This window comes from Equus asinus, chromosome 6 (genome assembly GCF_041296235.1).
Source record: "Equus asinus isolate D_3611 breed Donkey chromosome 6, EquAss-T2T_v2, whole genome shotgun sequence".
Taxonomy (NCBI): domain Eukaryota; kingdom Metazoa; phylum Chordata; class Mammalia; order Perissodactyla; family Equidae; genus Equus; species Equus asinus.
In genome coordinates, this window is record NC_091795.1 from 50,820,278 (window position 1) to 50,833,219 (window position 12,942).

The 12,942-nt window shown below is 36.5% G+C and overlaps 1 protein-coding gene across 3 annotated transcripts in view; it reads left to right on the plus strand.

Annotated features, from left to right (window-relative positions):
• Window positions 1-12,942, plus strand: part of XPO1 (exportin 1) — a 41,712-nt gene that overhangs the window by 13,525 nt on the left and 15,245 nt on the right. For all 3 annotated transcript variants that reach the window (XM_044772520.2, XM_070512051.1, XM_070512050.1), the window contains exons 5-6: window positions 12,124-12,185; window positions 12,404-12,448. In XM_044772520.2, the coding sequence (XP_044628455.1) occupies window positions 12,124-12,185; window positions 12,404-12,448 (107 nt within the window). The remainder of the gene's footprint in view (window positions 1-12,123; window positions 12,186-12,403; window positions 12,449-12,942) is intronic.

The following is a 12,942-nucleotide window of genomic DNA, read 5'->3' on the forward strand; positions in this document are numbered from 1 at the left end:
AAGAGGTTGATTTGTAAGGAAAGATGAGAAAACGAAGGTGTAGTGATGCCTAGTGTTGCTATTTAACCTTTCCCTTTGTACTGTCTCAGGAAAAGTAGTCATAGTTTGAGGAACCTGGGGCAAGGTTAGTCTCCTGGAATTCTTTGATGCAGTTACTTCCATTTTTCACATACTGCCTTTATAACCTACTTTATAATACTTGTTTAATCTCTGAAAAATATAAAAAGAAGTCTGGACTTTATAATGGGGGGGTATACTACCTCTTGTGGCATTTTCTTCTATTAAAATATGTTCCCTTTGTTTGGCTATTGATCTTTAAGATGTTGTCTTTCACCTGCTTTCTTATGTCATCTTTATGGTGGGATAGTGACCCATGTTTACTCAGCTAGTCTGATTTAAATCTTGACATGTTTCTAGCACATTTAGAGATGAATAACACAATTTTTCATGTCAATATCCTTAATAAGCCATAAACCATAGATTAAGAATGATAGTGTAGGAAGAAATAGTGCCTCGAAAAGAGGCTCCTATTTCTTTAAATGTTTTATTTTGGGTTGGAACCATTTTAAAGATTTTATTTTTTTATTTTTCCTTTTTCTCCCAAATACCCCCAGTACATAGTTGTGTATTTTCAGTTGTGGGTCCTTCTAGTTGTGGCATGTGGGATGCTGCCTCAGCATGGCCTGATGAGCAGTGCCATGTGCGCACCCAGGATTCGAACTGGCAAAACCCTGGGCAGCTGAAACAGAGCGTGTGGACTTAACCACTCAGCCACGGGGCTGACCCCTGGGTTGGAACCATTTTAGATCAGGTTCTGTGACCTCAAATTAATAGGTACATTTGACTGTGTGGCCCAAATAAGTCATCCATACTTCATCACCGCTCTTTAGAGACTTTAAATGCAGTCCTTGTTCCTTTACTATTGTTTTTTACGTGTGCTTTGAGACTCAAATTTAACTTTGGCTGTGGCTTGCCATACCAACATAAATGTTTAATTTTTTACTTCAGTGCCATTTTACTTTAGTATAATTTAAGTCTCTCTCTTGTTTCTAAACACCTAGACCTCTGCTTCTTACACAGAAAGATTGTAGTAGGCGATCCTCCAATGTCTTTTCCAACTTTAAAATTAAATTTGATAATTTTAAATTGACTCGCTTGTCAGAGTCATGGTTGTATTTGTTACTGAAAAAATTAGAGGCGAAAGGTCTGCCTGAGGATTTGACATTTTTAGCTTTCTACATGAATGGAAATGGTATGTTTTGGTTTTTATCATAAAGTCACAATAGCTCCCATCTACTTGTATGTAAGTATCAAATATACACATGTTCCAGGGGGCACAAGACTGTTTACTTGTGAAAATCTGTCATCTTTGAAAAAACTGGAGGGGAACAATGGTGATTATTCTGACTGACCTAGGAGAATTCTGTTTTATTCATGTGTTCCTATTCTGTGTTGGTGGTGAGATACTTCTTTCTCTGCAAGAAATATTTATTTAAAAAAAATCTGTCAGAATCACCTTTCCGCCTTCATTTCCCCTCAATACTAGTGATAAGATTAATTGGGGTGTAAACTTTAAGTAACTTCAGCATACCTGAAGTTACTCTGTCACCCACATATGGTTGCCATTGTCAGTGGAGTCATTACATGGAGGAAAAAGTGTTTTACTTCTAGGGTCTGGCAGAGGCTCATTAGAAGAGCAGCATGTAAGGTGGCTTCCAGAGAATGCTAGTGAACTCTCGATTTAGACATGCAACAGCAGCTTTGCATGATGCCTTTAATGATTTGTGTTTTTGTTTAAGGTGATCTTATTTATAAAACATTGGAAAACAAGTTCTGTACTGTATTAATTTTATAATTCTTTTTAACATCGTCAATCCTGGGAGGCTTCTCCAGTCTTTTTTTTAAGATTGGCCCTCAGCTAAGGTCTGTTGCCAATCTTTTTTTTCTTCTCCCCAAAGCCCCTCAGTACATAGTTGTGTATTCAAGTTGTAGGTCTCCTAGTTCTGCTGTATGGGATGCCGCCTCAGCTTGGCTCGATGAGCAGTGCTAGGTCTGCTCAGGATCTGAACCGGCAAAACCCCAGGCCACCAAAGCTGGGTGTAGGAACTTAACCACTTGGCCCCGGGGCTTCTCCAATCTTAGAATTTTGTATTTCATGAAATAGACTAGCATTTCTGAATGTTAACTTTCCTTCATCTTTAAGTAACTTTGGTGTTGGAAATAAATTAGTATAGTCTTCAAAATGTTGTATCTTCCTTTTGTCTTTAATAGTCAACCTTTAAAGCTGTCATCTGCACTTGTTAGCTACTCTTTATCCAATTTCCTTAGCATATATATTTACTAACCTGGGGCATATATTGTGCATCTGCTTTGTACAAAGCACTATTAGGCATTAGGACTATATGAATATATCCCTACATCTAAGTGTTACAGGTGGGAAGATAAAACATATATGTAAAAAAGAAATAATGTATGACCATTAAATTAGGTTATATAGAATGAATGCTGCATGTGCTAAAAGAAGGGAATAATGATCGGATTGGGCCCTTTGGACACGCTCATTCACACAAATGACAGTGCTTGGTGTATTTTAAAGGAAGGACAGTTTTGCTGTGCAAAGAGCAAGCCAAAATAAGTTTTCTACATTTTTTCCAATCTGGCATTTCTTTTATGTGCTTTCAGGTTCTTGTCTATAGTCCTGTGTTAATTTTCTGGTATTCTCTTAGGGTAATAGCATTTTCAATTTAAACCTTTTGTCTAAAGAACTTTGCTAGGAAAATCCCTGACGAATCGACTGGGTTAGAGGTCTCTTGCTATTTGTTCCCTTCGTGTAACCTGTACCAGTGGACCACAGAGGAATAAAATTTCAGTGAGCAAAAAACACAGAGAGAATAATTAGCCAGGTAAAGACATTTTAAGAAAACATTTAATTAAAATACATTTTAATAAAAAAAAGAGCAAGGGAGATGAACCTCATAATAGAACATTTTAATAAATCTAAATTTATGTAATAGAAAATTTACTACATTGCTCTGGTTTTTATCATTTTGCTTTAGGCCAGAAAAATGTTTCTGTTTTCTATTTGGTGCTGCTGTGGGCACCCCCCACCCCCATAACATTTATAACACTCGGCTGTCATTGTTTTCCTCACTCTTTGCTCTGTCCCTCAAGATACAAGCTTAATGGTGTCAGGGATCAGAAAATGTCTTTATTACATTCTTATTGCTTGGTACCTAGGTGTGTTCAGTATATAATGATTCAATTAATGAATTGCTTATTATTGAGCTAGTTTTCACCAGTTTACTTCATTCCTCTACTTTAAGGGCCTAGTGACTTTCTAAATATTTTTGCCCTTATATGTAAATTTTCTATATATGTAATTGATATCTTTGAGGTTAAGTTGTGAAGTGAATGTTTGCTTAGATGGGTGATTGTAGGTCAAAGATTCTAAATATTTGTGACTTAAGAAAGATGAAGGGGAAATATTAGTATGTTAAGTAGAATAATTTCCAAATAGGGAGTGACTGATAGTCACTGAGGTAATTAAGGTATACTGGGACTGTCAATAATATTGATTATCTATCTTGGCTGCACAGCAACTTTAGTTCTCTAGGTAAGACCCCTCCCTTCTTAAAAATAATTTTTAGAGGCTGGCCTGGTGGTGTACTGGTTAAGTTCATGCACTCCACTTCTCTGGCCTGGGGCTTGTAAGTTCGGGTCCCAGGCGCAGACCTAGCATTCCTCTTCAAGCCAAACATGGCGGCATCCCACATAAAGTAGAGAAAGATTCGCACAGATGTTAGCTCAGCAATAGTCTTCTTCAATCAGAAAGAGGAAGATTGGCAACAGATGTTAGCTCAAGGCCAGTCTTCCTCACAAAAAACAAAAAAGAAAAATAATATTTGCACATGGTTGAGAAAATGCAAAGCATAAAGGGAAGTGAGGCTCCTTTGTCCCTCCCTGAAAGAAAATTAATCTACCTGTATTGAAGGTATCTATATTTTTTTTTTTATGTTAACCATAGGATCATGTTTTAATCTGTTAAGGCATGTGATCGTTTCATTCCGTGAGGTAGATAGGAACTTGCTGACATTGAAAAGAGGAGTGGTGAATTCACGAAGAAAATAGTTCAAAGCGATAAAGTCATAATTGGACATTTTGGAAGTTTGGATGCTAACAGTAGTTGGGCAATTAAAATTTCCTAATTGTGCACTTCTGTCTCTTCCTTTCTAAGAAGTTGACAGACCAAAGCTGATTACCTGTAAAGTTTTATTCAGTGCTTTTCTTTGGAGTGAGGCACGTGGTATATTTATTAGTGTGATTTTGCATAAGTTACTTTACCTGTTTGAATCTTGACTGTCTCTTGCAAGGTGATTAGAATGTGGTATAAGAGGTAATGTGTGTAAAGCCCTCTGCACTTCTAGGTGCTGTGTATAAAAAAACAGACAGCATGTGTGTTGCCAGCCTCTTTCCACAAAAATATTTCCATTTCTCTCCATTTCACCAAATTACCGTATACTAGTCTCGGGTTATATTGAAATTTCTACAGTAGCTTCCTAACTGAGTTCTTGTTCCTTATAATAGATTTACAAAGGATTTAACATGATATTTTTAAAACAGAACTAATCTGGTCACTCCCATGCTTAAGATCTCCCATTGTACTGACCATCACATGTTTAATATGTTGCCTTTAACTGATACTGGGTTTTAAGAACTATTCCTTTTTTTAATATAGCTTTATTGAGGTATATTTGACATACACAATAAGCTGCATGTGTTAGAGTGTACAGTTTGAAGAGATGTTACTTGTGTGTGATACCTGTGAAACCACCACTGTAATCAAGATCTTCATCTTTGTGATTACCTTCTCCTTTACCCCCCCACCCCCCCAATCTCCCAATCTGCTTTCTGTCACTAACTTGATTAGCTAGGGGTAGAATGGCTGGATCATATGGTAGGCATGTGTTTAACTGCCCGATTGTTTTCTAAAATGGTTATATCATTTTACATTCTTGCTAGCAGCATATGAATATGCCTCACATCCTTGCTGAAGCTTGGTATGGTCAGTGTTTTAATTCTAGCCATTATAGTGCATATATAATAGCTTTTCGTTGGGCTTTTAATTTGCCTTTCTCTAATGAGTAAAGCTGTTGAGCATCCTTTCACATCATCTCTGTATGTATGTATGCATGCTGATTATTATAAGTTGAGAGAGTTATCCCTATTCAACAGAAATGGTTATTTCCTTTGTTGGTGATTTTGAACAGAAAGTTTAAGTTTTGGGGCTCTGAAGCCCTTGTATCTAAAGCAAATCCGTGAGAAATTCCTTCTTTATTTCTCCGATAGACTGTGATGTTTGAAACATCAGTCTAATCTCAGATTTGACAGGAGCTCCTTTTTATATATTTTTGCCAGTTTTATACCATGATGGGATCATAAAGGGAAGATAATACCGATTAAATATACATTTTATATTTAACAAACAAACCCGTATTTTCAAGATGTTCTATTACATTTCAGCATCATACATACTTGACAGAAACTGTTTTCCTACTACTTCTGGTTAAGGTAACAATTTGGCCCCTCCAAAGTTTGCTAATTATGTGGAACTTCCAGAAGAGGTCTTTACTTGAGACCTAATGATGTCTCATCCTTAGCTTGCATCCACCTACCAGTGGGAGACAGGAACCACTTATAGACAAACTTTATTAAAGGGCAGTAGATTTCAATAAAACAGATTTTTTTCGTTACAGGAAAAATGACTGAATCTTTAATAGAATTAAAAGTTATTTTGTTGTGATAAAATATACATAACAGTATTTACCATTTTAAGTGTATAATTCAGTGTCAGTAAGTAAATTCATATTGTGCAGCTATCATCTCGATCCATCTTCAAAATTTTTTTATCATCCCAAATGGAAACTACCCATTGAACATGAACTCCCAGTTACGCCCTCTCCCCAGTCCCTGTTAACCATTTTTATAGTTTATGTCTCTGTGAATTTGCCTATTCTAGGTAACTCATAAGTGCAGTCATACAGTATATTTGATTTTGTGCTTTTATTTCACTTGGCATATGTTTCCAGGGTTCATCCATGTTGCATCATGTATCAGAATTTCATTCCTTTTTAAGGCTGAATGCTATTGTGTTGTATGTATATCCATTTTGTTTATCTCTTCATCCATGGATAGGCATTTGTGTTTTTACCTTTGGGCTATTATAAATAATGATGCTATAAACTTAAAATATTAATTGCTATGTGTGTTAGAATTCTTGTTCAGTATTTATTTGAGGCCATAAACCTTTTCAAGAATGATGAATCTGGGGCTGGCCCGGTGGTGTAGTGGTTAAGTTTGCACGTTCCACTTTGGCGGCTGGGGGTTCGCCGGTTTGGATCTCGGTTGCGGGCGTGGCACCGCTTGGCAAGTCATGCTGTGGTAGGCGTCCCACGTATAAAGTAGAGAAAGATGGGCATGGATGTTAGCTCAGGGCCAGTCTTCCTCAGCAAAAAGAGGAGGATTGGCAACAGATGTTAAGCTCAAGGCTAATCTTCCAAAAAAAACACAAAAAAGATGAATCTATAGATTGATTCCTCTTAAAATTACTAAAACGTGGGCAGTAAATTAATCTGATTCTAGCCTATCTATGAAGCCCTATGTTAAGAACCCCCACTTTTGAATTGTTTTTAGCTATTTCTCATTTTGCTATTTGTTCTCACAAGTATTTCCTTGAATGAGGCATAGGAACAATATTCTGGATTTCTTTGGACAGTAAGGTAAAGAGGATAGATAACTATATTTTACTGACTATCTTTCTGATGATCATTGTGGTTTAAATGGACAGATGTTCGTAATGTACGACGCAGGAAAAGAACCTTTCAGTTATACGTGGCTTTGAGGGAGGAATGTACCAAACTTGCATTTTTATAGCTTATAACAAATATTTAAAGTGAAATCGATTGGATACTTGCACAGTGGTTGGAACTGAACTCAGTTTTGCCTGTTCATAGTTTTACTTTTGTAATAGCATGTTAAGGCCTTCCATTTTGTGTGTATGAAAGTTAGCCACTGTGGGAGAGCGAGAAAATGGAACATGCACCTTTTTTGCTCACATATTTTACAATTTGTCTAGAAATGCAGTTTTCTCTTAATAGGTAGAATGCTGTATTTGGTTGAAAACTGACTTCATGGCAGTCTATCCTGACTAGATAAGATGCTAATGTACAACCATGTGGTTTAAATTTGGGAATTACGACTTTTGCTTCCATGGGAATATGGCACTATCAGTATATTGTAGTCAGTAAGGTCTCATATTTTAAAGGGTTTTATAGTGAATCCTCTTTATGAAAATTAGGTTCCATACTACATTTCTTTTACCCCACCATTAGTATCCAGTATTTGCAAGACATTCCTGGGGATAAGATTATTAATATGGCTGTGTAAATAACTTGTGGGATGATGTGTAACTTTTAAGTTAGGATGTGATTTATTTTCATTTCACTTTTTTTTTGTTTTTTGTTTTTTGCTGAGGGAGATTCATCCTGAGCTAACATGTGTTGCCAGTCTTCCTCTTTTTTGTATGTGGGTCACTGCCGCAGCATGGTTGCCAGTGAGTGATGTAGGTCCACACTGGGCAGCTGAACCACTAGGCCACAGGGCTGGCCCCTCATCTCACTTTTTAGCTGGCTAAAGTTGATACTATCCTCTTAGAAGTTTATATTGACTGATGTTGCTCTGTTTTTATTTGAAATGAGACTGTCAAAGATATTTTTCTTGACATTGAGAAAATAGTTTTATTATAAAAAGATAAATGCATAAGCTTTTGACTTGGAAAATTAACATGTCGTAAGCTGTCTGCCAATGATAGGCACTTTTATACTAGTGTATCTTGTTTTGAAGAAATTAATACATGGCTCGTCTTTAAAAAATAATAGTTTTCAATAAGTAGTTGGAAGGTTTAGTTTAAAAAGTTTGGAGGGGAGTTTTTTGTGCAGATTGAGAAGAATGGGATGGGGGGGCTGTGGATGTAAGAATGCTGAGTCATCGTATGACTCCTTTGAAAAACTTGATGACATAGATACCATATAAGAACATAATTCGACTTGTCAGAGACATACAAACTTTATGAGAACCCTTCAGTGAAGTATTCTTGATTTTTGTTTTTTGTTTTTTTCTTTTCTCATATCTATCTTCCTGATTCGCAAGGAAGGGCCTAGAAAGCTGCTGGAATAAGTACCACAGCTTCTTTACATATGCTTTCTGAATAATTGCAAACAGATAATTTCACATTACTACGGTTTTGACTGAATATGAAGTCTGTAAAGGTAGTACCTTGTTTTAAGAAATTTGTTTTACATGAATGTCATTTTAGCAACTGACAGGCACTAATTCATTTGACACAGACTAAGAGACCAAGAGAATATGTCGTTTTCTATGAAATGTCAGATAATATTTTTGTTATTCTCAGAAGCTCTGCTTTTTTTGACTTGTAAACATTTGGCTTTTCTACCTTGATACGCATGGCATCATTATTGCTTTTTTTTTTTAATTTGTTTTTGAGGAAAATTAGCCCTGAGCTACCATCCGCTGCCAATCCTCCTCTTTTCGCTGAGGAAGACTGGCCCTGAGCTAACATCCGTGCACATCTTCCTCTACTTTATATCTGAGACACCTGCCACAGCATGGCTTGCCAAGCGATGCCATGTCTGCACCCGGGATCCAAACCGGCGAACCCCGGGCCGCCGAAGCAGAACTTGCCTACTTAAGTGGAACTTGCATACTTAACCACAGGGCCACTGGGCCAGCCCCATTACTGCATTTTTTAAAAGGTGGAGTTCACAATTGTAAAGCTGTTCTTAATCGAGCTGCTTTTGTCTTTGAAATTTTGGGTAAACTCTGGAAAGGGATTTGGAGGAGTTGTTATGGTACTTGACCAAATAAGCTCTGTGACTAGCAGTAGGAGATTCTAGACAGACACTTGTATGTGTGACAGTACTTGATCAAAAAGGTGTTGTCTATATATAGTTTCAGGGCTTTGCAGGGATAGAAGTACTGGTCATTGTAGCGTGACATTAAATTGAGACTTTGCAAGAACCTTCCAGGTTTTTTTGACTGCTTTTTACTTTTTTTCCTGTTTTCAGCTTTTAGCCTTTGCTCCGTCTACAGGTGAATTTTAGAAACCCTTGAGAAGAGGGAGAAGATACTTAATTGATTTAATTGGTAACAGAAGAGTTGAAGGATCTTTTTGATCCTGTTTCTTATTCCCTGAGGCTGAGAAAAGCCTCCAAATCATATATACTCCAGCAAGAGGCAGCAAAATAGTTTCAGATATTGTCTTGTTGCTTATGACAGACTTGGAAGAAAACTTCTGAATATCTTACTATATGGTATTGTCAGTCGTTTAATCTGAGAGAGTAGGCAGTATTTTTGTTTTTGTTTGCAAACTGTGTGTTGTCTGTATTAAGAGGTTTCAGAGGGATGCTTACTCATTATTATTAGTTACTTTTAGAATCACCCTTTTTTTTTTCTTTTTCAGGGGTCTTAATGATAGTAATTTATGTGTAAAGAACAGAAGGGTTTGGGGCTGGCCCCATGGCTGAGTGATTAAGTTCATTCACTCTGCTTTGGTGGCCCGGGGTTTGCTGCTTCAGATCCTGGGCGCACACCTACACACCACTCATCCAGCCACGCTGTGCGTGGTGTCCCACGTAGAAGAACTAGAAGGACTTAGAACTAGGGTATACAACTATGTACTGGGGTTTGGGGTGGGAAAAAAACAGGAGGAAAATTGGCAGCAGTTGTTAGCTGCGGGCCAGTCTTCCTCACCAAAAAGCATACCTTAAAAAAAAAGAAAGGTCAGCAATATCAGAATTATGTTTTTATTAGATCTAACGAATGTTAAGGACCTTGAGATTGTTGAACTATGGACCTTAGTTCAAATTTCACAAATCTCTCTGGTGTCTTTTTTCTGTACTGTAATTCCTTTAGTTTTGTCTCTTTAGTTTCCTAATCTGTGACAGTTCTTAATTCTTCTTGATATGTCTTTGACACTTTTGATGAGTTCTGGTCAATTGTTTTGTAGAGTATATTTCAGGTTAGGTTTTTCTGTTGTGTTCTCATGATTAGACTGATTTTTGACAAGAACACCACACAAGTGATGTGTTCTCAGTCCACCAAACCGGGGGGTACGTGATGTCGGTATGTTTAATTATTCACTTACCAACCTCTGTCTGTTGCATATGGTGGTGCCTGCTGGTTTTCTATTTACAAAAGTACTATTTTTCACTTTGAAAGTGATAGATATCTTGGGGAGATAATCTGAGACTGCAGATAGCCCCTCTTTTTGAAAGGTTGTCCCATTTGTTTTAGCAATGCATTTGTTTGTTTAGCATTGGTGGATCTTGTCTGTAATTGTGATCTTTGCCTAATGTAGAACTTACTTAAAAATGTAAATGACATAGTTTTCATTAGATTGCATGTGTTCATATGTAGCAGTCAGTTGAGAAATTTTTGGTACCTGGCAGTTTTAGCGCGGGGAGTGCAATTGGGAAAATTTTTATATTGTCTGGATATAAGGTGATATTAGAGAATTGTTAATATTTTTGTTAAGGTAACATTGGTTTATAATATATAAATTTCAGGTGTACATCATTTGACTTATGTGTAGACTGCATCATGTTCAACACCAAAACCCTAATTGCCGTTTGCCACCGAACGCATGTGCCCCTTCACCCCTTTCGCCCCACCCCCACCCCCTTCCCACCTGATAACCGATAATCTTGTTCTCTATATCTGTGCGTTTGTTTATCACCTAACAGTTTTTTCAGTGTTTCTTGTGCCATGAATATTGATACTACTTAACGTTACATTTTCTGTTCATAAGTAACCCTCATTATATATATGGCTTTATTGTACTAAAAATTTTTTTCAAAATTAAGGAAATGCTTTAATAATTAGTTTTTCTAAAGTTGGTGGTTTTGCTTTTATTTGGGACATTAAAGGAAATGGCCAGTTTCACCATAATAAAAATTATTTTCAAAGTACCAGTGAAGGGGATCCAAAGGGTAAAAGAGTGAATTTAATACTTTGCCTCATGAAGATTACTATATTAAGATACTTTCACAATCAAATAAGCATTTTGCCTTCAAGTTGTCTATATTTGCTGCTAATTCTTATCGATAAATTTCTTAGTAAATCCCTTCTCAGTGAAAGTTTGAGTCCGGGGCTCCAGATTTATTAGATGACTTGGAACACATGTTCTGCAAACTCTTACTTGTATTTCCAAAAATTCATGTATCTCCACAAATTGAAAAATCTTCATAAATGATTTGGCGGCAAAGCTGAAAAACAAATGTGAGAATAGTCTTTATTATTTTCTGTAGTGGGAAAAAATTTGGTTAGGGGATCTTGCTTCAGACCTTTTGAGTGTGTTAATATAGGTGCACCACGTTATTTTAAAATTTGAGGGGACCTGTAGTAGATGCTCAGTAAATTCTGAATGATGCGAGTTAAAATCAAAGACGTGAAATTTTAACTGTTCAAAGAATAGGTTGTACTGTTAAGGTGTCCTTAAATAAAGAACATTAAAAACAACCAATTTCTCCTTAACTCTATTTTTCCTACACTGTAGTGGGAAAGAAGTTAAAATTGTATTTCCAGGATTAACTGAATGTTAGAATTAAAGTAAATTTGAAAAGGGTAATAACATCACACCTTGATTTATAAATACTATACATAAGTTTCTTATTTATAATGCTTATAAAGTTACATCTTCAGAGTTTTTGTCATTTTAACCAATAAAAATAAGTTGTGTGTGTTCATTTAAATGTTAGTCTCTTCTGGTATTTTTTAATTTAAAAATTGCAGATTGATATGCTTGACTGGTATAGCACTAGAATATCTTAGAAAATATAATTTGTAATTGTTTAAACCTATGTTTTGTAAAGGTTAACAAAAAATTAAAAATATAAAGTAATAGTACACTAAAATGGTTGCATTTTTCACAAAGGCTGGTGATGGGTTTGGTGTGTGTTATCTGACTTTACTCTGCCCTTTCCCTCTCCCAGTTTTTTTGATGCTGAAGATTTATGAGCATGCTATAAAAGTGTTAATTTTTTTTAATAGGAATAAAAAAATACGTTGTTGGCCTCATTATCAAGACGTCATCTGACCCCACTTGTGTAGAGGTAAGAGTTTTTTGGAAGATTATTGTGAGCATAGAAAGTCATTTAAATATTGAATCTTCAAGTTAAACCTACTTCTTTCACAGACATAGAACACATATACACAGACATTTACAACAGATCTGCGATCATTTTTCTCTTGGGGCTTACCTATGCTTATATTCTTAGTTATTAGACCTGTTTTAGGCCCTTGTTTAATCTAAACTTTTTTGTTTTCTTAGAAGGAAAAGGTGTATATCGGGAAGTTAAATATGATTCTTGTTCAGGTAAGCTTGTACTGGATTCGGTTTTCCTCAGAAGAAAATGCTTCAGTTAGACTGATTACTTGACCAAAATATTCAGACCTACTTTATTGAATAACTAGAGTAACATCTTGCAGAAGTGGTGGTGGTCTTCTCTACAATAACTATAATAGCTTACCTACTTCTAGCATTTGAAGTTAATTTGCTGTGGAAGGAAACATCAGTTTCGGTGAACACATCACTTCTGTGGCTCTGATATGAATTGAACTCATTAAAAATTTCATTTGAGGGGCTGGCCCAGTGGTGTGGTTAAGTTCTTGTGCTCCATTTCGGCGATCTGGGGTTCACAGGTTTGGATCCCAGGCACAGGCCCACACACCACTCATCAATCTATTCTCTGGTGGCGGCCTGTATACAAAAAGTGGAGGAAGATTGGCACAGATGTTAGCTCAGGGACAGTCCTCCTCATTATCCCTCTCCCCCCAAATAAAGCTCATTTGCCTGGTACTCTGTGTGTT